The 25,758-nt window shown below is 41.0% G+C and overlaps 1 protein-coding gene across 2 annotated transcripts in view; it reads left to right on the top strand.

The window, feature by feature from the left end:
* Positions 1-1,110: 1,110 nt before the first annotated feature.
* parn (poly(A)-specific ribonuclease (deadenylation nuclease)) overlaps positions 1,111-25,758 on the top strand; it is a 164,650-nt gene continuing 140,002 nt past the window's right edge. For both annotated transcript variants that reach the window (XM_063059299.1, XM_063059300.1), the window contains exons 1-9: positions 1,111-1,267; positions 4,986-5,063; positions 7,431-7,510; positions 8,652-8,719; positions 12,225-12,306; positions 19,538-19,598; positions 19,924-20,089; positions 22,490-22,552; positions 25,098-25,136. In XM_063059299.1, coding sequence (XP_062915369.1) covers positions 1,249-1,267; positions 4,986-5,063; positions 7,431-7,510; positions 8,652-8,719; positions 12,225-12,306; positions 19,538-19,598; positions 19,924-20,089; positions 22,490-22,552; positions 25,098-25,136 — 656 coding nt within the window. In that variant the 5' untranslated portion in view covers positions 1,111-1,248. The remainder of the gene's footprint in view (positions 1,268-4,985; positions 5,064-7,430; positions 7,511-8,651; positions 8,720-12,224; positions 12,307-19,537; positions 19,599-19,923; positions 20,090-22,489; positions 22,553-25,097; positions 25,137-25,758) is intronic.

Genomic DNA, 25,758 nt, shown 5'->3' with positions numbered 1-25,758 from the left:
ATCTGAGTTACTGTTGCCTTCCAGTCAGCTTGAGTCAGTCTGGCCATTATCCTCTGATATCTCTTGCCCACAAAATTGCCACTCATTGTTTTCTTTTATTACTTTGCACTATTCTAGAGACCGCTGTGCATGAAAATCCCAGGAGATCAACATTTTCTGAGATACTGAAAGCACCCCATCCGTCACCAACAATAATTCCCAGGTCAAAGTCACTTAGATCACATTTCTTCCCCACTCTGACATTTGGTCTGAACAACAACTGAATTTCTTGACCATGTCTGCATGCTTTTATGTATTGAGTTGCTGTCACATGATCAGCTGATAAGATATTTACATTAAAGGGCGAGTACACAGATGTGCCTAATATAGTGGCACTGAGTGTATTTATTGCTCTTGAAGTTGACACACAGTAAGAACTATGTCTTTGCAGCATATTTTCTCTTGTTTAAGAACTATGTTTTGTTAGTCAGAAATGACAGCAAGGCTGGGCTAAAAGGTGACTGTAGAATCAAGTCAAGGTAACATTCATCAAGGACATCATTTGGCTGCATCAAGTTGCTGAGAGATCTGCAACATGTTTTCAGAATATTTGGTGACCCTGTTATAGGAAAGATCTTACTAATTTAGAAAGAGTTCAGTAAAAAGATTTAACAGGATGTTGCCTGGACTTGGGAGGCTGAGACTCAAGAGAAGCGGTAAGAGTGAACTGGAATCAGAATCAGGTTTAATATCACTGGTGCATGTCATGAAATCTGTTGTTTTGCGACAGGAGCACAATACAATGTATAACATCCACAGACCATAGATCTGTAGGTCATGACACTTAGGAACTTGTACTATATATTAAAAAAATATTTTTGTATATGTGTGCTTTCTGAATTATATGTGCTATATATACTGTGTACTGCACCTTGGCCCCAAGGAAACACTATTTTGTCTGACTGTATTCCTGAGTATGGTTGAATGACAATTAGACTTGAACTTGATCCAGCTGTTGGTATTTATCAGCTCTGACTCAAAAGGTTATAGGTTTAAGATTGCTGCAAATGTTCACCAGACCAGCAGCATCCGTAGGGAAGAAAGAACCAGGGTGGCGGACTCCCAGTTTCACCAAAGTGACAACGACCACGTGTTGTTGTGTTCGCCGGAAGCGACGACAGAGACGAAGGTTAAAGGGCAAGGTGCGAAGGTGGCTGGCGCTGTTCCTGTGCTTGGGCTACCGGGGCGGTTTTATTTTCTACCGCGGTCATGGAGATCACCCGGCAGAGTAAGTGCGAGAGAGTGCCGGCGCTGAGGCCCTGGGGGCGACGGCAGACTGGCGGTGGGGATGGAGAAGATCACGGAACCCATCCGCAGGCCTTGGCGCCCAGGGGAACCGAAACCTTGCGGTACCCCGGCCATTGGACACCGGTCTGCACCCCGTCTATACTCGGACACCGGTCACTCCCACCTTCCCTCATCCTTCTCCTCGGGTACCGGTCTTCTCCCCCCCTACCCCATTCCTCAGGCACCTGTAAAACCTTCATATAATCGGTCGCTCCCCTCCCCCGTCCTCGGGTACAAGTTAAACCCTCAGAGGACCCAGCCATCGCTCCCTTCCAGTGCACTGGTCAAACCCTCCTGGCACCGGTCGTCCCCTCTCCTCGGGCACCAGTGACTCACCCCTCTTGTTCCCCAGGCAAACCTTCTTGGCACCACGTTGTGCAAGAAGAACATGGCATTCCTTCGTTAAATGTCACCACCATCATGGGTCCCTTCAGGTTGCACTGAAGCTTTCACGTTACACAAGACACCCACTCCTTAAAGCAGGTTCTAAGCACGAGTCCCGAGTAAGACAACACAAAATGCTGAAGGAACTCAGCATCTATTCAGATTTCCCCTATCTGAGGTCTCTATTGTGTCTCAGCACGACTCCTTGATGCGGGGGTTCGACCCGATCTGTCCACCGTTTCCTTCTCGCTCCCCCACCCCACCCCACCCCACCCCACCCCACCCGACCCGCTGCTCGACCCACTGAGTTCCTCCAGCAGTTAGTTTGTTATTCCAGATTTAAAGCTTCCCTCCCTCTACCTGGTGATCTGGTCAACCGTGCTCTCACTTTAAAATAAGATGCTTCACCAATGAGCTGTTTCAGTCATTGCTTTTTGAAATATTAAAGTGTAATATACTGTTGCCTAAGTAAAACAATACTGTACACATTGTATTGCAGTGGATATTTTAGTTTTAATTGTGCGCTTTTGTGTTGTGTGCTGTTTATGTAGTGTGAATATTGTGTGCCTGTAATGTTGCTACATTTTTATTGCATTGATTTTTAAGTATAATTGTGCATGTGACAATTAACTGAGCTTTTGACTTCGCACTCTTACCCCAGAATTTCACTGGGGGGTCAGTGCTTCCCTGAAATCCCTGAAACAAAAACCAGTTTCCCTCGGGATCAATAAAGTATGACTATGAATACTATGACTAAATCTTAATTTTACTGAAGTGAGTTTTATTGATTCAGTAACCGTAACTAAAATATTTTGGGTGATTTAACAGGAGTGGTTTCTTTCTTTGGTTTTATTACAGCCTAAGCTGGTCCAGCAAGGTTTTATGAATAGGTTTTGTTTCCCCTTCACTGTGTTTATTCTATGTTCAGATTCATATTTGCAAGGAAACTTTTAAGCAAGAAGAAATGAGACTAGGTGCAAGATAAAAGTAAATAACATCAGGCCCTGCATGAGAGAACAGGCAGGATGCTCAGTCGTCCAGTAACGTCTCAATATTGAACAATATGAGGAAGCATTTCATTACACAGTGAGTTGTGGACACATGGAACAAACTCTCTAGTTGTTTAGTTGAGAGTGGCACCTTTCAGACTTTCAAATCTAAACTCAATAGGTATTTCAACACACTGTGTGAATAGGAATTTGGCAAGCTTTTTTGGGCTGAATAGCCTGTTCTTGTCAAAAACTTCCTAATATTCTAACTTCCTGAAAAATAACATTATGGTAAAAATGGGCAAGTGGGATATGCATGTTTGTTTGAAGCTTAGTTATCCACAACATGTCTTAAAAAACAACATCAAATTCTTGCCATTTTAAAAAAAAGTTTAGTTTTCAGGGCTCTGCTTTATTTAAATTGTTAAAACCAAGATGACAGAAGATTAATTTGGCATTCATTATCCATAGTTATAATATTCTTTCTGCCCTGCATTAGTAGTTTTCTTGTTCCTTCTGATTTAAATTAACTGTATGGGCTGCTTAACAAGTTAAGACTCCATGGCATTCCAGGAAAGATACGAGCATGGATAAAGCTAATTGGCTGAAGGCAAAGAGTGGAAACAAAGGAAGCCTTTTCTGGTTGGCTGCCAGTGACTAGTGCTGTTCCACAGGGGTCGGTGTTGGGACTAGTTCTTTTTATGTTATAGACCAATGATTTGGATGAAGGAATTGATGACCTTGTGGCCAAGTTTGTGAATGATATGAAGGTGCGTGGGAGGGCAGGTAGTGTTGAGGAAACAGTCTGCAGAAGGACTTAGATTAGGAGAGTGGGTAGATGGAATACAGTGTCATGAAGTGTATGGTCGCACACATTGGTAGAAGGAATAAAAGCTTTGACTGTTTTCTAAATGGAGAAAATGTTCGAAATCTGAGGTGCAGAAGGACTTGAGAGTCCTCGTGCAGGATTCCCTAAAGGTTAATTCGCAGGTTGAGTCAACAATGAGGAGGGCAAATGCGATGTTGGTGTTTATTTCAAGAGGACTAGAATATAAAAGCAAGGATGTAATGTTGAGGCTTTTTAAGGCACTGGTATGGCCTTGCTTGGAGTATGTGAGTGGATTTGTGCCCCTTATCCAAGAAAGAACGTGTTGACATTGGAGAGGGCTCAGGAAGTTCACAAGAATGTTTCCGGGAGTGGAAAAGTTATCCTATGAGGCTCTAGGGCTGTTCTCACTGGAATTCAGAAGAATGGGGGGGGTGGGGGAGTCTCATTGAAACCTATTGAATGTTGAAAGGCCTTGATAGTGGATGTGAAGAGGATGGTTCCTATGATGAGGGAGTATGAGACCAGAGGACATAGCCTCAGAATAGAGGGATGAACATTTAGAATGGAGATGAGGAATTTTTTTTTAGCCACAGTGTGGCCACAGGCAGCTGTGGAGGCCAAGTCATTGGGTATATTTAAGGCAGACGTTAATATATTCTTGATTAGTCAAGGCATGAAGGGATATGGGGAGAAAGCAGGAGACTGGGGCTGAAAGTGTAATGAATCCCCCATGATATAGTGAAGCAGACTCGATGGGCCAAATGGCCTACTTCTGCTCTTATATCTATGGTCTAAATTCTGATTATGCTGTTAAGATTTGTATATAATTCCATCTAACATAATAAGTATTGATGACTTTGAAAATAGTACCGGCAGTGTTGTTAATTGTACTTTGAAGAATAAGAACAATGGCTTTTAGATTTTTTTCATTTTTTTTATGTTCAAGTAAAATACTAGATTAGATTATGAGGACATGCAGTCCTCTTTTATTGTCATTTAGTAATGCATGCATTAAGAAATGATACAATGTTTCTCTGGTGTGATATCACAAGACAGACCAAGTCTGAAAAACTGACAAAAACCACATAATTATAACATATAGTTACAACAGTGCAAGCAATACTGTAACTTGATGAAGAACAGGCCATGGGCATGGTTTAAAAAAAAGTTCAAAGTCTCTCGAAATATGGGATAGAATTTATAAAAACTCTTGGGTGTTCTGTCATCTTGATTATTAAAGAATAGTGCATTGCATCTTGAAAATAAATTGTTAACACTAAATGTGAAAATATATCTGAATAGGTAGTTTTCAAAGTGGTTTTGCATCTGGAAGAAGAATTGAGGATAGTTGACACTGAAGTTATAATGAAAAGGTGTCTGACTAGATGGGTTATCTGGCTTTTATGCTGCAAACACAATGTAATGCTGTTCATTTGTCATTTTTTTTTGTTTGCTAGATTTTAAAGAGCGCCTAAGCCTAATATATGAAGCCATTGAAGAAGCGGATTTCCTGGCTATTGATGGGGAATTTTCAGGTACTGGTTCACATTTTTCTGATATGTCAGATTGAAGCCGTCAATATGCTTGAACAAAAAGGCATTGAGGGATACGGGCTTACAGTTGGAAAATAGGATTATTGGGTAGATGGGCATCTTGGATGCCTGGAACAAAAAGTCCAGTTACTCTTCTAAGACCATAAGACATCGGAGCAGAATTAGGCCATTCAGCCCATTGAGTTTGCTCTGCCATTCCATCGTGGATGATCCCGGATCCCACTCAACCCCGTACACCTGCCGCCTTGCCATATCCTTTCATGCCCTGAGTCATCAGGAAACTATCATTCCTCATAATGTACTTGTAGCCAACAGCGCTTACAAGGAGGTAAAGATTGGAGGAGAGATATGGAGCACTCTTCCTACTTTCTTCCCAATGTTACACCATTTCTTTGTTCACCAAGGTTTAACCTTGTCCGAGCCCCTGTTTCCTCTGTCAGTTGTCATCATCTGAAAACCTAATGTAATTTTCCAAACGTACCCAAATGAAATCCTGCTCCACCTCACCATCTTACCCTTCACCAACTTTATCCTTATCTGACAGCAAGTGCAGGATGAGCAAAACGTTTCTTCCAGATGAAACTGGAAGACCAAAACTATTTATTTCAACTCCTGCCACGAACTCTGTCATCTGTTACAGGCTGTTCACAACTTTGCTGTCACACCTAACTGATACAGTCTGCTGACCATATATTCCCTCTTGCTTTTTTTCACCTCAGAATCATTCAAAGTCCAAAGTAAATTTATTATTAAAGTATGTATATGACACCACACACTTCCCTGAGATTAATTTTCCTGAACCCATTTGCAGTATTTATTTTATTTTATTTATTGCGATACAGGTCCTTCTGGCTGTTCGTGCCATGCTGCCTAACAAACCCCGATTTGACCATAGCAACCTAGTACGCCTTTGAACATTGGGGGAGGAAACCCCCACGGTCACAGGGAGAACGTACAAACTCCATACAGACAGCGGCAGACAAAGAAATACAATAGAATCATTGAAAAACTAGACTCTTCACACATACAAGACTACTTTTGCTACCCTTCCTCGCTTCATTTGCTGATATGGTCACCCATGCCTTTCTTAACTCCTTGATTTGACTGTTGTGAGATATATGTAGTCTGTTTCCCACTGTACTTGAAGACAAAGTTAACCCATCAATCCTATGTTTGCTCAGTTATCCACGCAGTTGTCTAGGAAGAGTTTGTTGTACAGCTTTTGCTTTGTTTGCTAGACTTGGCCCTGCATCTGACTTGCTAATCGTACATAACTCCCACCACTGATTCTCCCTGGTTACGGTGTGCACCGGCTACGGAACGCACTGCTGTTACACGCTTAAGCTTCGAAAATTAATCTGGGATTCATCTGGGTCATGGATGAGAGGAATAGGATAAGTGTGGATATGTGTTACATGTAAATGCCTAGAAGAAGCTCTGAACTCTTTGGTAATATCTGCAATCATGGACCAGTAAACTGGGTTGTGAACAATTACAAAAAGCCTTCAGTTTCCGCTCGGGATAATGTGTCGAATTCTGGTTTAGTTTTTGCTGTATTTCATGTATCATTGCTGTATTTTAAGCATGTATCCCAATGTAGCGCATGACTTTATGAAGTGGAAAGATCATGGGATTTTTTTGAATACACGTACATATAACCATATAACAATTACAGCACGGAAAGAGGCCATCTCGGCCCTTCCTAGTCCGTGCCGAACTCTTACTCTCACCTAGTCCCACCGACCTGCACTCAGCCCATAACCCTCTATTCTTTTCCTGTCCATATATCTATCCAATTTAACTTTAAACGACAACATCGAACCTGCCTCAACCACTTCTGCTGGAAGCTCGTTCCACACAGCTACCACTCTCTGAGTAAAGAAGTTCCCCCTCATGTTACCCCTAAACTTTTGCCCTTTAACTCTCAACTCATGTCCTCTTGTTTCAATCTCCCCCATTCTCAATGGAAAAAGCCTATCCACGTCAACTCTATCAATCCCCCTCATAATTTTAAACACCTCTATCAAGTCCCCCCTCAACTTTCTATGCTCCAAAGAATAACTTGTTCAACCTTTCTCTGTAACTTAGGAGATAACCCAGACAGCATTGTAGTAAACCTCCTCTGTACTCTCTCAATTTTATTGACGTCTTTCCTATAATTCGCTGACCAGAACTGTACACAATACTCCAAATTTGGCCTTACCAATGCCTTATACAATTTCAACATTACATCCCAACTCTTATACTCAATGCTCTGATTAATAAAGGCCAACATACCAAAGCATGCATATACAACAATGGCTATTATAGTAGTTATTGAAAACTGCTGTGTCTTTTTTTTGTGTGTAGGGATAAGTGATGGACCTTCAGTCAGCACCCTAACAAATGGCTTAGACACACCAGAAGAAAGATATCAAAAGCTGAAAAAGGTAAATAGAGAACCATCTTGCTCCCTCTTGTCTGCCTTCCCTTTTTGCAGTTCACCTAATTAGAGTTGTTTGAGTCAAACTTTATATTCAAGATACATCCGGTGCCTCATCTAATCTTGGCAGATAACTTTAGAAGTACATTATGAGCTCCTGAAGCATAGCCAATTTGTAGGAAATGTGATGGTCAATTTGCACATAAAAACTCCCACATTCAGCAACGTGATAATGAAGTACTAAACTATTTCTGGTGATGTTGATTAAGTTATTGGCAGAACACTGAGATGACTCGTATTGTCTATAAATTATACTGAAGGAGGCTCTTTGACACTCGTATATGTCTGCACAGCCTAATTCGCGTTATAAACACAAGTGATTCTACTGATGCTGGAAACCTGAGCAACACACACACAATGCCAGAGGAGCTCAGCAAGGCAGTCAATGTTCTGGGCCCAGGCCTTCACCAGACCTGATCTTCCAACAAATTCTGTTGAAGGGTCTGAGTCCAACATGTTGACTGTTCATTCCACAAGGTGATGCCGTGTGACTTGCTGAGGTCCTTCCAGCCTTTTGTGTGTCACTCTAATTTTGCTTTTGAACCTAAGCTGCAAACTCTACAAGCTATTTGTTTATTTATTGATGTACAGTGCAGCTCTTTGAGCCACGCCACCCAGCAATCCACAGAATTAACCCTAGAACAATTTATAATGACCAATTAGCTGACCAATTTTTGGACTGTGGGAGGAAACCGGAGCATCTGGAGGAAGCCCATGCGATCACAGGGAGAATGTACAAACTCCTTACAGGCAGTAGCGGTGATTGTACTAGGGTTGCTGGTACTGTAAAGTGTTGTTCTAATCACTACGCTACTATGCATAAGTGTACACATAGGTAATTTTTTAAAATGCGTTTTGCGGAAGAAGAGCTCAGAGTTATGTTTTCTGAGGAATTTATTGAGATGGGCCTTGGAGAATGAGACAGAACTCTGATGACAGGTTATTCAGGATCTGAGTGGAAGATGAAGATGTAGGGGGTGGTGTGGAAGAAATCAGGATGTTAACTCGTATTGGCAAACTTCAATTTGGTATCCTTAAATTGTCCCTATAACATGTACTGCTACTTTTCCCTGCTTATCTTTCTACAGCATTCCATGGACTTCCTGCTGTTTCAGTTTGGTCTTTGCACATTTAAGTATGACTCTGCGGAGAGCAGGTTTGTTTATTTCACACACATCTTCAATTCTAATGAAAATTAACTTTCCGTCAATAATCTTGCCTTCCTCGAATTGCATTGTAATGTTGGCGTACAACTTATGGGCTTCTTTAGTTCTCAAGATATCTAACAAGGATAATTATTCATTTGTACGTTTTTCGTGTGATCTTAACAATGATATTTTGACATGGAGGATGTGTCTCATGAATTCTTTCTCTACACCTGATAATTACAATAACGGCATAAACACCTACTGTGCCAGTGCCTGCTTGTGTTTAAAAGCCATTGTCAGAAAATGAGGATGAATAAGTGTGTCAGGCTAAAAAGGAAATGGCAGCTTATTGGATAAGGAGAGCCATAGGAGGCCAAGCGATACAAAATAAGAAGTTCCAGAAAGCCATATGGAGGAGGAAAATGCACAATGGCTGTTAAAATTCAAAGACAATTATATAAGTATATGGAAAGCAGCAGAGGGAAATGTGCAACAACTTAAGGTTCACATGAGATTATAACAGGCAGTTACTAAATGAGCAAAAAGATACCAGCATTGCAAGTAAAGGCTGATTTATACTTGTGCGTCAAATCAACGCCGTAGGTACTGCGTAGCCGCGAACCCTACGCAGTGCCTACGCAGATCCCTACGCCGTAGCCTGACGCACACCTCTCCCAAAATGTAACTACGCATTGCGGCAACGCAGACTGCAACAACTGTGATTGATCCGCGTGGTAGCATCACATCTCCTCCTACGCTGCAATAGCTTCCCATTGGGCGACTGAAGGGCAGGGAAGGAACTCTGGCTGCAATGCTTTCCATAAAGCTTTACAGACCTCCAAAATTATGGAGGACACATTTTGCTTTCACGATAAAAGACACTCGCTTTAAACTTGTTTACCCTGAGAAAGACTACCATGACCATAAAGCCTTGCACGGGCAGGTGTGTGCGCCTGCGTGATGAGCGAATACGTGACGTGCACATGCGTGTACGTGCCCGAATTGCAGAGCAACGCAGTCACACCAACGCAGTCACACCAACGCACAAGTATAAATCAGCCTTTAGACAATCTGGGCAGGCAGGGCTCATCAGCAGGGATTGACAGCTCATCTAGGGGAAGAAAAACTCTGATTCCAAACCTCTGCTGCCTTGCGGCTATGCCCATTCATGGAGAAGACTGAGGTAAAGGAAAAAATCTGGGGCTGGAGTCCTTAAGGCAGTTTTGCATTGACTGGCAATTCCTGCGGCGCTGCTGATGCCAAACTGTCTTTGTCTCTGCCGTTCCTTTGGATTCATCAGCTGCATGGAGAGGGGGAGCTTGCTACATGGGCAACAGCTTACTCTTATCATACTGCCCTGGCTTGCGTATCGACTTTGACACCTAGGACACAACATCCATGGTCAACTCCGACAAAGGAGGTCAACAAAAGTAGTAAGCCAAAGATTGTCATAGGAAGAAGTTGGGTAGATTTGAGTTTCCATGTTTGTAGGCACATCATAAAAGTTAATTTAACAAGTACTATTGAAATGACCACTTTGATTTGGTGGGGGATGGGTTTTGTGTAGAAGGTACAACGCAATGCCACTTATTTTGCTCCTTCAATTCCTGCTGACTACTGGGAATCTCCCAAGAATATTCTCCTGTTGCCTTTCATTAAGTAGGCAACTCGCCTTCCTCTCTGTGTTGCACTTGTAGCCCATGTATCCTGAAACATTGAGCTGCCAGTCCTGCCCTTGGCTCAGCCACCTTTCTGATGAGGTTATGATATCCTAGTCCTCAGAACCAATCAATGCCCTGAGTTTATCTGCCTTGCCTGTTAAGTTTTTTTTACGTTGAGATGAAACAATAGTCTTTACTCTCCATTACTGTGCTCCTGTCTTTTCATGATAACTAAATCCCCACCTCACCCCTGTCCAGCCACTCTAGTTTAAACCCTCCTGAGGCCAAGGTACTTGTTCTCCTCTAGTTCAGGTATAGCCCATCTCTTGTACAAGTCAACCCTACCCCCAAAGAGTTCCCAATGATCCAAGCACTTCAATCCCTGCTTCATTCATCAGAGCCATCCCATTTCTATCCTCACTGGCATGTGACACTGGGAATAATCTGGAGATTACTACCAATGGGGTCCTGCTTTTTAGATTCTCTCCTGACTCCCTAAATTCACTACTCAAGACATCATCCTTCTTTATACCAATGTCATTGGTACCAACATGCACCCTGATCTTTGGCTGCTTGCCCTCACCCTTAAGAATGTTCTGCAGCCACTACAAGACGTCCTTGTCTCTGGAAATTGGGAAGCAACACACCATCTTGTCACTTTTGCGGTTGCAGAATTCCATGTCTGACCCCTAACTATTGAGGCCCCTACTGCAGTTCCTGACTTCTCCCTTACCTGCTCAGCCTCAGAGTTGGTTTTGGTGCTGCCAGCCTGGCCCCTGCTGTTATACCAGAGTATTCAAAGGGGTACATTTGTTGCTGAGGGGAATAGCCACAGGAGATCTGCACTGACTGTCCGTCCTTGCATTGTCTGAACAGGACTGGTTGGTGTTTCAGGTGTGATTCCATGCCAGTCGATCTCCTGCTTGCTTGGCCTTAAACTATTCATCAAACCCAAGTCCCCTGGCTGAATGAATTCATAATTCTTTCGCTGTTGTATTTGGTGTTGTCAGAGTCTGACACGATATGCTATTAGATTTTTTTTCTGCACATTAAAGGGTCATAATCTTCATATTTTTAACTGAGAGTCGTTGAAATTGATTTCCACTTCTGAGCTTTTGGGTAAGCTTTTACTATTTTAAGGGAGTGAATGAATTCATTGTCACTGGAGTTTAAGTGATTAGTGGATTAAAGGAACAGTTGTAAAAACAGAAATTACTCTTTAGTGGGGACGATCATTCTGATGGTACAAATAATAAAGTGACCTAAAGATTGCAGGAAGGACATTTGAGTATTGTAATGGGGGCACAGTTTGAAGGGTTACAAAATTGCTCTGTGAATTGTAATTTGGGGAAACAAGTGTGAGACTTCTGTAGCCAGATGGTAGTGAATCATTACCACAAATAACTATGAAGGCCAAGTCACTGAGTATACTTAAAATGGAGATTGATAGGTTCTTAATTAGTAAGTGCATCGAAGGTTACAGCGAGAAAGCGGGGGAATGGGGTTGAGAAGGAAAATAAATAAGCCACAATAGAATTGTGGAGAATACCTGATGGGCCAAATGGCCTAATTCTGCTTCTTATGGTTTTATGGGCTGGGTTTTGTGCCTTTTATGAGGACCTCTCATCAACAGAAAGAATGGGTGCACAGTGCAGGTTCTCTTGAAGATTGCTAAAGGCCTAAGAAGTTGAATTGTGAGGGCCGGTTGTGTTAAGCTTGCTTGTATTCTTTTGCATTTCCCAAATTGCCACAGGGCTGTAATAAGTCAGTAGTACCAGTAACTTCACCCTGCAAGGTTAATTTTTGAAGTTCTAAACACAATGTTTTTATTCCTATCTTCTTTGATTGATAGGCACATAATGAAGACATTTAACTTCTACGTGTTTCCAAAGCCACTTTCTAGAAATTCACCTGATGTTAAGTTTGTTTGCCAGGTAAAAAAAAATCATTTGATGAAATGTTAATGTTACTAAGATAAAGTTCGTTGTACTTGAGGGCTCATTGAGGTGGCTTACTTGCCAAAGCTTTGGGTCATTGTGTGCCAATTTATCCATAACATAAATGTATCAAGCTATGAGTGATGGGAATTTTTGGTTTTCTTCTTTATTCAATAACAGTTCTACCCTTCATCTCCAAATATTCAATGGAACAAACATCTTTTTGGAAAAAAACAGTCATTATCAAATCCTTTTAATAGAAATTTGAGACTATTCCAAAGAACCAAAATTGCAACTGTTTACTTTGAATGGGAATTGACATTGGATAAAGTAGCGTGCTAATAACAGCAATGTACTGTGAATGATCAAAGATCGACTTTATTCACCATATATGTTTACATGTATTCGGAAATTACTGTGGTGTATTGTTGTGACATGCAACAAAAAAGGCAACAATCATACAGAATAAAGAACTACATAAAAATAAAGTTAGAAGTATAGATATGGAATAAAATGTGCATAAATACATTAATACCGGCATATATTTACAATTAAAACATCATTCTTAAAAAGTGATTTAAAATGCTTCCAGTGCGGTGACTAAGGTAATAGATGGTGGGGGTGGGGTGGCTAACTAAATGGTTGATCAGATTAATTGCCTAGGGGAAGAAGTTTTTAAAATGGCATGAACTTTTGTATTAATAGTGCTTTCCAGAAGGGGGCTTTGGGAAATGGCAGTTTCTGGGTGGTAACTGTCGTTCGGTCATACGCATGTATACAGATTAAATGAAGCAGTAGACACGAGGTTCTGCAGACGCTGGAAATCTAGGGCAACGTGCACGGTGTGCTGGAGGAGCTCAACACGTCAGGCCACATCTATGGATGGGAATAAACAGTGGACATTTCAGGTCAAGACCTTTCATCAGGACTGGGTGATGATGAAGGATCTCCCAGTCCAAATGAAAGGTCTTGGACTGAAGCGTCAACGTTTATTCCCATCCATAGATGCTGTCTGACCTGCTGAGCTCCAGCAGCGCACTGTGCGTGTTAAACAAAACTGTTCCTCTGGGGTCAAGGTGCAAAACACAACAAATACAGTCGCACAGAGCACATAGAGTTACAACGCCACATGCAGTTACAAAAAATATTAGCGCAAGTTCCTGAGTGGCTTGGCTTGAAGATTGATGGTGCATGGGATGTTGTCTTTGAGCCATGTTTCTGCAAGAACAAGTACACAGCAGTTCCTCATTGCACAGTACTGCAGCCACAGTCGAACGCAATCCAGCTCAACTAAAAAAAGTTTTTCACCAAGGGAACACTGGAGAGCAGCACCAATGGGAGGGGCCAGCCCCCAAGGCAGCACGGACTGCAGTATGCACTGTTTCCACACATCAATTCCAACGTATTCTTCCCTGGATGGCTTTCGCGGGTGATGACATGGCATGCAACACTCCTGTGCTGTGGAATTTGCTAGTGAGGTAGACCTGCAGTACTCAGTGTTCTTAATAACCAGCAATCATAAGAAAGACGTTAAGGACAAACAATTGCACCATTAGTTGGACCCAGAGAAACCACTGTGACCAAGTGAGCTGCCATCTTTCCCGTCCGCTTCTTGATTGAGTGGATTTTATAGGATAGGTGTATGGGTAGATCTAATTCATCGGTTTTAGAATATCTCACCTGGATTCAATATGAAGCAGAATATTCAACATCAGTAATCTTGAGCTCAAAACAGATGGTATTTAAGTTGCAATTACTTGGACTCATGTTTATTAATTTAAAGGTACTGCACTTTTCTCATATCAGAATCAGCACTGGGTTTATTATCATTGACGTTGTGTGTTACTGCCTGTTATGCTGCTGGAGTTTAGGGTAGCAAAGGTCAGACATCTCTGGTGGTGTTCAAGGCTCCCTTCATCATATCAGGAGCTTCCTTGCTACTTTCACTGTCAGTCATGCAAGTCCTTGATGAAGACTTAGGAATACCATTGCACTCGTATAGAAAGATCCTTCATTGCTGTTTTCATAACAGTTTTGTTTTACCAGACAGGATTGTAATGGTGGACCGGTCTTAGTTTGGCCTCCACCCTTTGGCTTGTCTGGCATGGGGACCCTACCAATGCCTTGACTCCAGTCAACAGCTTATGTGTCACTGAGGCACACAAGCCTCCAAACCACGACCAGGTTGTGGTCTTCTGGGAGAATCACTGACATTATTCGTGAAGTTATCATGGCAGCAGCAGTGCAGTGTTGTGGAGTTATAAAGTTTCACATTATTTGTAATAACTCAGCCCATTGCAACTCAGCTAACTGAAAAGAGTTATGAACAAGATAAGTGATAAAAGCAAATGCTGGAGGAACTCAGCAGGCCAGGCAGCATCTATGGAAAAGAGTACAGTTGATGTTTTGGGCCGAAACCCTTCAGCAGGACTGGAGAGAAAAGATGAGTAGATTTAAAAGGTAAGGGGAGGAGAGGGAGAAAACACAAGGTGATAGGTGAAACCAGGAGGGGGAGGGATGAAGTAAAGAGCTGGGAAGTTGATTGGTGAAAGATACAGGGCTGGAGAAGGGGAATCTAATAGTAGAGGACAGAAGGCCATGGAAGAAAGAAAAGGGAGGAGGAGCAGCAGGGGGAGGTGATGGGCAGGCAAGGAGATGAGATGAGAGACAGAAAAGGGGTAAAAGAGAGGGGGGCATTACTAGAAGTTGGAGAAGTCAATCTTCATGCCATCAGGTTGGAGGCTACCCAGACAGAATACAGGGTGTTGTTCCTCCAACGTGAGTGTGGCAGGATCCCCCTTCTCAATCTTTCTGCCTCTGTCTCTGGAGACAGCTTATCTACTGATACCTATTATAAACCCAGTGTTATGTACCCCTAGGGTTCATATTTTCTGTGGACTGTCACTTTTAAAATGCCGGGAGAATGAGACTGACTTTTGGACACTGTTTGAGCTGCTCCAGAAAGGGGAGAGAGAGTGTGCAGGTATACAGCACGAACAGCTTGTTACAAAGAGAGATATAGAGAGAGAGGCGAAGACCACTCAAACACTGCCAAGTTCTGAGTTCTGAGTTCTGAGTTCTGAGTTCTGAGTTCTGAGTTCTGAGTTCTGAGTTCTGAGTTCTGAGTTCTGAGTTCTGAGTTCTGAGTTCTGAGTTCTGAGTTCTGAGTTCTGAGTTCTGAGTTCTGAGTTCTGAGTTCTGAGTTCTGAGTTCTGAGTTCTGAGTTCTGAGTTCTGAGTTCTGAGTTCTGAGTTCTGAGTTCTGAGTTCTGAGTTCTGAGTTCTGAGTTCTGAGTTCTGAGTTCTGAGTTCTGAGTTCTGAGTTCTGAGTTCTGAGTTCTGAGTTCTGAGTTCTGAGTTCTGAGTTCTGAGTTCTGAGTTGAAAAAAAGCTACATGATGGATAGCTGGTGTTCAGCACAACAGTATTTAAACCAGCGTAGTTGCTTGTTTCACAGGACACCCAGAAGAAAAGGACACGCAGACACACTAAGGTGTGCTGAAATTACCACTACATTCTCAGGTGGGACTGAGGGTCGATTAAGAGGAATCAATCTGTGATTATTAGTGCGTGAAAGAGTGACCCTGTGGAGTCTACCTGTGTGCCTAACCTTTGCCTGGGTTGGTAGATTATCACTTGAAGATAGCATTCTTAAATTGGTCAAGTTTGGCTAACTTGGAAGTTTTGGAGGACAACGGGAAGAATCGATGGCATCGGCTTATGTGGATAACAAATCACCTCTGTCTCCTCAGTTCTGCTCAACTCAATAGCACGAACTGAACTGACTTTGTTTACCTACCATCGTAAGACTGTATCAATTACCACCTAAGTTTGAAGAAGTTTAGATTTTATATTTCCACACCTACATATACATAAACTCTGCTAACCTGTTCGACTTATCTAGTTTTATATTACTGTATTGCGTAGTTACTAATAAAAATAGTGTTAGTAAACTGCAAAAACAGACTCCAGGTGTGTTCCATTTCTGCTGGTTCTCTTCACCCGTTAAGGGGTACGTAACACCACAGACTCTTGCAGCTCCTTGGACAATACTTCTTCCCATCCTGTTATTTGTAAAAATACCATCCCCTTCTCTCGGTTCCTCCGTCTCCACCGCAACTACTCTCAGGATGAGGCTTTTCATTCCAGAACGAAGGAAATGTCCTCCTTTTTCATCAGAACTGACCCACAACATTGACTGTTCGCTCTTTTCCATAGATTCTTGGGCTGCTGAGTTCCTCCAGCATTTTGGATTTCCAGCATTTGTAGATTTTTTTTTCTCGTTTGTGAAAGAATTAAGTGTTCCAGCTCTCAGTTTATGGCAATGTAGATTGAGACCCATAAATGCTCTCCCCAGTATTTTTTTAAAGACTACTGCCTCAAACACCCTTTCAGGCACTGAATTCTGTGGCCTACTGCTCTGTGAGTGGAATAATTATTTTTCCTTGATTTGCCCAATAAATCTTCTATATATTTTGTTATATAATTTAGTTCAGTTCAAGTTTGTTATAATTCAACCATACACATGTATACAGCTAAGCGAAACATCATTCCTCTGGGGTCAAGACACAAAACACAGTACATACAGTCACAGAGCACTAATTCCATGTTGACCTTGCCCAGTCCTACATTTTATTTCCAAATGCTCTCTTACCACTTCCTTCATTGATTCTGGCTTTGCCTCCACTGCTGATTTTGGCCCTTAATACTGTCATGCATATATAATACGTTATGGGGAACTTCATGCCTGAACTATAATTTGGAAACTTTGGTCAAGCTCAAGTTGAATTGCCATTCAGCTATGCACGTGAATATAGCCAAATGAAACAGCGTTCTTCTGGGGTCGTGGTATAACACGGTACCAACAGTCACACTCAGTACAAGGCACATAGAGCATATATAATTTTGATAGCAGTAAAACATACAATCACAGAAAAACTAATATGATTTAAGTCCCTGAGTGTCGTGGCCTATAGATTGATGGGATGTTGCATGGGGTGTTGTCCTGGAGATACGTTTCTGCAAGAACAAGCGCTCTGCAGTCCAGCTTGTCTTCCGCCAAGTGAACACTGGAGGGCAGCACCAAGGGGCAGGGCCAGCAGAGACTTCCAGCGCACACGTTGAACCTCTGCTCTCTGCCACACTGTGTCCTGTGTCTCCTCTCCTGGGCAGCTACAATAGGCAACCCCACGGCGAGAGGTCCTGGTCCGCGCAACGACCGAGGCCACGCAGCTCACCCGCTGTCAGTCTTGCCAGTGAACCAGACTTGCAGTATTCTACGTTACCAATGAGCTCCAGGGTCTTGCGATCACAAGAAACACATTCAAGACAAATCATTTGCACTGATTGCTGGACCATGCACTGCATTTGGTGCCTTTCTGCTTGGATGTCTGTAGCAGTTGGCAACACAATAAGTATCAGGTCCAGCTCCACTGCTATCGAGCAACACCATAGTGGGGAAGACCTGCGGTACTTGAGGTTCTTAACACCTAGCAGTGTCTTGTGATTATTTAAAAAAAAATGTAAAGGACAAACAATTACATCTTGAACATAAAATCCTGCTAAAAGTAGTGGATACGGACCAGTCTTTCATGGCCCTCCCCACTATTGAACACATCTACATGGAGCTTTGATGCAGGAAAGCTGCATTCATCATCAGGAACCCCCCACCTCTCAGATCATGCTTTCTTCTGTCACCAGGAAGATGGTACAGGAGCCTCAGGACTCACACCACTAGATTCAGGAACAGATATTACCCCTTGATCTTTGGGCTCTTGAACCAGAGGGGATAACTTCACTTAACTTCACCTGAACTGGTCCTTGACTGGCTTTCAAGGACTCTTCATCTCATGATTTATTGCTTATTTATTCATTTACTTTTTCTGTGTTGTTGTATTTGCAGTTTGTGTTGGCTTTTGTGTACCGGTTGTCCACCCTGTTGGTGCAGTCTTTAATTGATTATTGGATTTATTGAGTATGCCTGCAAGAAAATGAACTTGGGGCTGTATATGATGACATATGTGTACTTTGATAATAAATTTACTTTGAACTTTGTTTGGACCCAGAGAGGCTGCTGTGACTGAGCACACTACCATCTTACTGGAAGTTAAACTCCGAACATTCCAAGGGCACCAGAAGAGCATGTTTAAACCCTCATGATTGAATTATTGGGAACTGGGTATCATTTTGATAAATTAAGGCTGTACTCCATTCAAGTCCAATTTGTCCTTATTAATGTGTGGCTATTAAGTCCAGTCATCTGGAACAAAGCATTCAATGCCTTTTGAATAAACATGTTTCTGTGCATCTGTCTTTTATCCTGATTATGACACTTGGACTCCCTAACAGCATTTTCACTTGTCAAGCCATTTAAAGCATTTTGTATGTTGCAATGAAGTTAACCTTGTCCTCATCCCATTTCACTTCACTTTTCCTCTTTCTTGCTATATAGCTTTCCATGGTCGTCAATCTTCCAATTATTTGATTAATAGGAAAAAGGCCTCTGATATCTGGTTTTATTATTTCATTATCTTTGTAGAATGTGTATACTTACTAAAAGTGCTTGAAAACTTTTAATATTTCTGCCACCTCTGAATGTTCTGAATAGCTTTAAAATGTATGAAGAACTTCAGGGGACATTTATCAGTGTGCAGGGCCCTTGGTATCATTAAGGATCCCACCCATCCATCCAGCATCTTTCTACCATCAGGCAGGAGACTCCAATGCAATAAAAACAAGAAAGGTCATGGTGGGAAACAGTTTGTTCCCTCAGCCCATTAGGATTCTGAACTTCCTGCCGCATCACCTTCGAAATGTCACTGGTTAACCCTGTTCTGCACCTTTACAATAGTTAATATATACACTTTATTTATCTGTAGATTTTATCCTTACTTTCATAAATTATAGTGTGTTATGTGTACTACTATGCTTTACACCCTGGGTTTGGTGAAATGCTGTTTCGTTTGACAGTATACAAGTATGTAGTTAAGTGACAATAAACTTGACTTGACTTGAAATGTTGTTGCGACTGTAGTGTAGGAACCATAGAAACCAGTTTGCACATGTAGATTTCATAACCTGCAATGTGATAATGAACTGTATTTTTTTTTGAGGATCTTGGTTGTGGCGTAGATAGTGATCAGAACAAAATGTCTAATACTTTATCAGATCTTGGATCAACTATTCTGTGTCAGCAAACCACAGCTCTTGTGCTTTTTTTTTATCTTTTAGAGTTCAAGTATTGATTTTCTAGCAAATCAAGGATTTGACTTCAATAAAGTCTTCCGAGATGGTGAGTGATCATTTCTGAAGAAAATTATGATGCTTGCATTTTGTGGTAAATAAGAGAGGAAGTTCCTCTATCTGGGAGATTAGAGAGGCAGGGATTTTTCTGCTAGTAGTGTTACTTCAGGTTGCTATAGTTAGTAAGTTTTGTGTTTAGAATTTTTCTCTATTATTATCCTGTTTTATATATATCCCAGTATATTTCATGTGATGCCTTTGAAAGCTCTGAGTTTATGTGTTTTAATACTGGTCAATTACTTGGAGAATTTGTGGAGGGCATGGTAAAATTTTGATCTTTCTTAGCAGTTGTCTACTGGAATTCAAATTTGCAGGGATCCCATACTTAAACCGGGAAGAGGAAAGGCAGCTTCGAGAGCAATTGGAAGAAAAACACCATCAATCTAATGGCACAGGGACTCCATCTTTCATGTCGCCAAACTCCACTAAAGGGCCAGTTGTCGTTCCAGAAGAACATCGAAGTTTTATTGAGAAAATTGTGTAAGTGAATTTTAATGTGCTATGAGATTCTCCACCTGACTAAACTGCAGCCTGTCCAATTATCTACTGAATCTAGTTTTACCTCTGAATTGTTGTCAACGAACAAAAAGTCGGGGCCCGGCACCTGCCATACGCCATTCTGGAAAAATGTCAAGTGTAGAATGATGAATTTCTGTGGTATGAGGCGGAAGATCCTGATAAAGGACGTTCATGTTTAAATCCTTTTTGAGGTACCAATATTTGAAGTACCTTCCAGGGTCAAAAATTGGCCAGGAGGTTTCAAGTAAATCTATTGGAGTTGGGTTATGCAGAGTATTTTTGTATGTAAGAGACAGTTGAAGCGTAGGCCAGGCAACAGAAAAAATATATGAGCAATTGAATTTTAATCAAAACTTCTAAACCTTCTTGGGAGCATAAAATAATTATACACATTTTAAGATCAGCCAACAGTTTTCAACCATTTCGTTCTTTTCTGAGGACTTTAACTCCTTGTTGGGGTCAGGTGTATGTCTATTATTCATTGCCTTTGTAATAATGTATGCCTGAAGTATAGTCCACAGCATAAAGTAATGTTATTGAGCCTGAGCTGCCAATGCAGGCACAGCACCTGAATAGTCTTTTTCTGCTCCAGGGGAGACCAGAGCTGTAATGTAACACAATCCCCTTTTAACACGTGGGAAGATTACATTGTTCCCTGGGTTTCTTCAATATTGACACCTATCAGTGATCTGAGCATTCCAACAAAATTTGCATCAAGGAAGATGGCTTTCTAGTGGTAGGGTATGGTTATACTTACAGTGATGTATTTTTATTGAAGATGCAATGTTGGAAAATTCTCTACTAATGACTTTTGAGGAGTTTGTATATTCATTAATCCCATGAGAGGATTCACTGTTTTATGACGTTTATGGGCACAGGCAAGGGATGAGCTATTTGTTCATCACTGAAGCCAAGATCTGGCCTGTATTAAAAGTTTGTCTTTTGAATTTATTATTATTCAGAGTTAAAATTCTGGTTCAGAATCCAGGTTTAGTTTATTAATCATTTAATGATCTGTAGATTTTTTTTTATTTGCAAATTCTCTGGAAGAAACGAATGTTCTTTACATTTTGTATGTCTAACATACATTTTTAGTTTTATTTGAATTACACAAGTGTTTCATGTTTCTACCTGACTTTAATGTAATTCTTTATGACCTTCTGTAGTATTCCTAGTGGGGATTCAGAGTGCTGTTAATATTAAACAATGGATGTTTTCTTCACTAAGTAGTTCCTGATAAGGATTTTTAAAAAAATAAAAGTTGGGTAAAATTCCAGCACCAAAATGTTTACTGGAAATTTGGGAATCATTAATAGAAACATAGAAAATAGGTGCAGGAGTAGGCCATTCGGCCCTTTGAGCCTGCACCGCCATTCAATATGATCATGGCTGATCATCCAACTCAGAACCCTGTACCAGCCTTCCCTCCATACCCCCTGTTCCCTTTAGCCACAAGGGCCATATCTAACTCCCTCTTAAATATAGCCAATGAACTGGCCTCAACTGTTTCCTGTGGCAGAGAATTCCACAGATTCACCACTCTCTGTGTGAAGAAGTTTTTTCTAATCTCGGTCCTAAAAGGCTTCCCCTTTATCCTCAAACTGTGACCCCTCGTTCTGGACTTCCCCAACATTGGGAACAATCTTCCTGCATCTAGCCTGTCCAATCCCTTTAGGATTTTATACGTTTCAGTAAGATCCCCCCTCAATCTTCTAAATTCCAGCGAGTATAAGCCTAGTTCATCCAGTGAGTATAAGCCTAGTTCATCCAGTCTTTCATCATATGAAAGTCCTGCCATCCCAGGAATCAATCTGGTGAACCTTCTTTGTACTCCCTCTATGGCAAGGATGTCTTTCCTCAGATTAGGGGAATTATACCTTCTGTGCAATCTTCAACACACCTTAGGCAAACAGAATTGGAGTACAAATCCTAGATTTGAAAGAAACTGAAAATGTTTCTATTGCCAATTTGAGGTTTGAATTTTCGTTTAGGGAAAATTGTGTGACAGCTTGGAACCCAACTTTCAGCTTCTTAGTAATAAAATAAGGTAGTGGTGATGATGGCAATTTTAAAATAAGAAACCAAAAGCTAGAAATGTTCAAGCAGCTTATGTGTTAAAATATTAAATTTTCTCCCACCCAATTCGCCAATCACAGAATATAATTTGTTTTTTGAGTGTCTGTGTTGTCCCCTTGCCAAGGAATAAATTTGTTTTTGAAAAGCATTTGAAAGTAAAATGGATTGTGTTGGAAAATGTTTGTTTGCAACAACGTGGTATGTTTATTAGACATTCAAACACTTGGTCAAGCACCTTGCTCTGCTGAATCGAAACGTAAAACTGAGCAATGTCATTGTTTTCAGGGAGAAAGTCGAAGACCTACTGAAAGATGACAAAGGTAGTATAGAGTTGGAACCGTGCACCGGGTAAGTAGAAATGCATTCAACAGTTTACGAAAATGGGTTACTTTATGGGCTTTTGGAGTCTGGTATGAAGCTGCAGAATGCTTTATATTATTTACAACTTATTGTTAACAGTTGTGGTTTAATTCACCATGGTGTTTACTGATGTGCAGTCATCCATAAGCCTGTGTACATGTGGAGGAATCACAGCTCAACCTCATCTATACATTCAACATGCATTTTCACATGGGAACTCAATTATTGTAGGGATTCTGATTAATTTATTTATCACATGTGTGCATTGGAACATAAGGTGAAATACGCTGTTTGCATTCACAACCAACACACTCAAGGGATGTGCTGGAGCAGCCTGTAAGTGTCGCCATACATTCTGCTGCCAAAACGGCATATCCACAATTTCAGCAGAACAACACATGATTCAAGTTTGTTTAATGTAATTTCCAGTATACATGAGTAAAGGAGAATTAAATAATTGTTGCTCTGGATCCACTGCAGCACAGAAAATAGCACAATATGATAAAGAACACAATAATAAAAAATATAGTGTAAATACATTACATAGCTTATATACATTGATTGTATGCAATCAATCAACAAGCAACAACAGCAACAAAATAATAACAGAAAAATAAGCCCCTTTCTCCCCTCCCACTCATACACCAACAGTCCTTCAACCCCAGGACAGGCTGCCTCTGAGCTTCCAGTCTCCAGTGGACCCAGGGACTCACAGACATGGGCCTCCGATTTCCCCAGTGGGTTCACAGACTCGCAGACATTTCCCTCACCCAATTTTTCTGAAGTGGCTTGGAGACCATGTGTTATACATCCATTTTGGTCCAGATTAAAATCTGGTCTCTAATCTACATCACATCTTGTGCATTTTTTTAAAAAAAAACCGGTCTAAGCTATCATAGCTCATAATGTTTTCAATCACAGGGCTGTTATGATCAAAGTTCAAAGTACATTTATCATCAAAGTATGTTAAGTATACAATATGCAACCTTGAGATTCTTTTTGAAGGCAGCCTCAAAACAAAGGACCAGTTGAAAGAAAAAAACCCCAGAAAACAAGACTGTCAAATGCACAATAAAAGATCCGCAAACAATAAACCGCGAATGAATAATACAGAATATTATTCATCAAACCGTGGAGTATCCAAAAATGACTCCACAGCTACGGGCCACCGAGGCAAGTGAAGCCAATCCAGGAGCTGATGGCTGTGGCTACATTCACGGAGTCAGTCAGTTCAGCGCAGATCCAGTTCCATGTTGAAGTACTTCGATCAAATCACGCAAATAATAAAGCGCGCTCAGCACTGAGGATATTAAGGATTAAACCACAGCCACGAGCCGCCAACGTGATGGGACCCATGACCCGTACATCTTCTGTTGGCAGCAGTGAGAGGGAGATCTAGAAGACAAAAGCCAATGAAAGAAAGGAATTTCAGTGATCAATTCCAAAGGGGAATTGGCTAAAATCTAAGGGAATAATGGGCAAAGAGGAGAATAGAACAATATGGATTATCGTTTCAAAGAACAGGCAGAGGCATGGACTGAATAAATGTGCTTGGGTCAGAGATTTTGCTTAATACACTTTTTCTCCCTACCTTTCATTGGGTATATTTATCAGGAGCGCTGCATACTCAGGACCATTAGTATTATTAAGGATCCCAGCCATCCATCCAGTATCCTCTTTGACATTCCACCATCAGGCAGGAGACTGCGATGCATAAAAACACGAACGGTTAGTATGGGGAACAGTTTCTTCCTCCAGGCCATTGGGCTTCTGAACTCCCTGCCACATCGTATTCGAAGTGTCACTGGTTGACCTGTTCCGTACCTTACAATATTTAATATTAACGTACTTTAGTTTGTTATTTATGTGTGATTAACCTGTAGATTTAATCCTTACTTTCATAAGTTATCGTGTACTAACTGCGCTTTACACCCTGGGTTGGGGGAACGTTGTCTCATTTCTATATATATTATATAGTTATGTGCATTATATACATGTATGGTTAAATGTCAATAAACTTGACTTGACTTCTTGCTCTTCCCACCCACCCCAATCCATAAATATGCAGTGTTAAGTTACTGATGCACGTGTTAAGTATGAAAATCAAATGGGTGAATAATGTCAAATGTATCTAACTTATTTTAAGTTTGTTTTGCCATCTATATGTGTGGTAAGTGTGTATTTTTCTCGCTATTGCCATCCGGTAGAAGTTACAAGTGCCTCAGGACTTGCACCACTAGGTTCAAATACAGTTACCACCCCATAAGCATCAGGCTCTTGAACAGAAGTGGATAACTACACTCATTTATTTCATGCTCATTATTTATTGCTATTTATTTAGCTCTACATTTGCAGAATTTGTTTACCGTTTATAGTTGATGTTTACAGTTACTGTTCTATAGATTGGCTAAGTATGCCTGCTGAAAAGGAATCTCAGGGTTGTACGTGGTGACATGTATGTGCTCTGATAATAAATATTACTTTGAACTTTAGTTTATTGTTAAATTTTTTAAAAAATGTTTTCTTTTCAAAGGTTCCAGAGAAAGCTCATTTATCAGACTTTGAACTGGAAGTAAGTCCTGGTATCAAGGTACAGGGTACTGAAGTGTTGTGCAGAATTTTTGTTTTTTTAATAGAACATATTGAATATATAATGTTGAAATGTGGAAGTTATAAAATCTGATCTATTTTCCTATTGTCTTGACTGAATAGTGAAATAATAAGTTTTTATTCAGAATTATTAAAAGTTGCTTAAGGCATTCATTGAGTTGAAATCTTTTGTTTAATAAATCTCCCATGAACATGAAACTTGCTCAGTAAAGATTCTTCACCAATTTGTCCTGTAATGGTTGTACTAAGAGTTTTGTAATTACAACAATATAAACTCAGTAGTCACTTTATTAGTTACAGGAGTGGAGCCCATGTATTGCTTTTTGAGATGTCCTTCTGCACACCAGTACTGTAACGCGTTGTTATTTGATTGTTGTCTTCCTGTCAGTTGGAACCAATCTAATTATTCTGCTCCGGCCCCTTCATTAACAAGGGCTTTTCGCCCACAGAACAGCCGCTCACTGGAGTCTTTTTTTGTTTTTCACATCATTTTCTGTAAACTCTGGAGACTGTTGTGTGTGAAAATCCCAAAGATCAGCAGTTTTTGAGATACTCAAGTCACCCCATCTGCCTCTGACAATCAT

The sequence above is a fragment of the Mobula hypostoma genome, chromosome 9 (assembly GCF_963921235.1).
Source record: "Mobula hypostoma chromosome 9, sMobHyp1.1, whole genome shotgun sequence".
NCBI classification, from domain to species: Eukaryota; Metazoa; Chordata; class Chondrichthyes; order Myliobatiformes; family Myliobatidae; genus Mobula; species Mobula hypostoma.
Note: the sequence above shows the minus strand (reverse complement) of the source record. Positions and strands in the feature narration are given on the sequence as shown.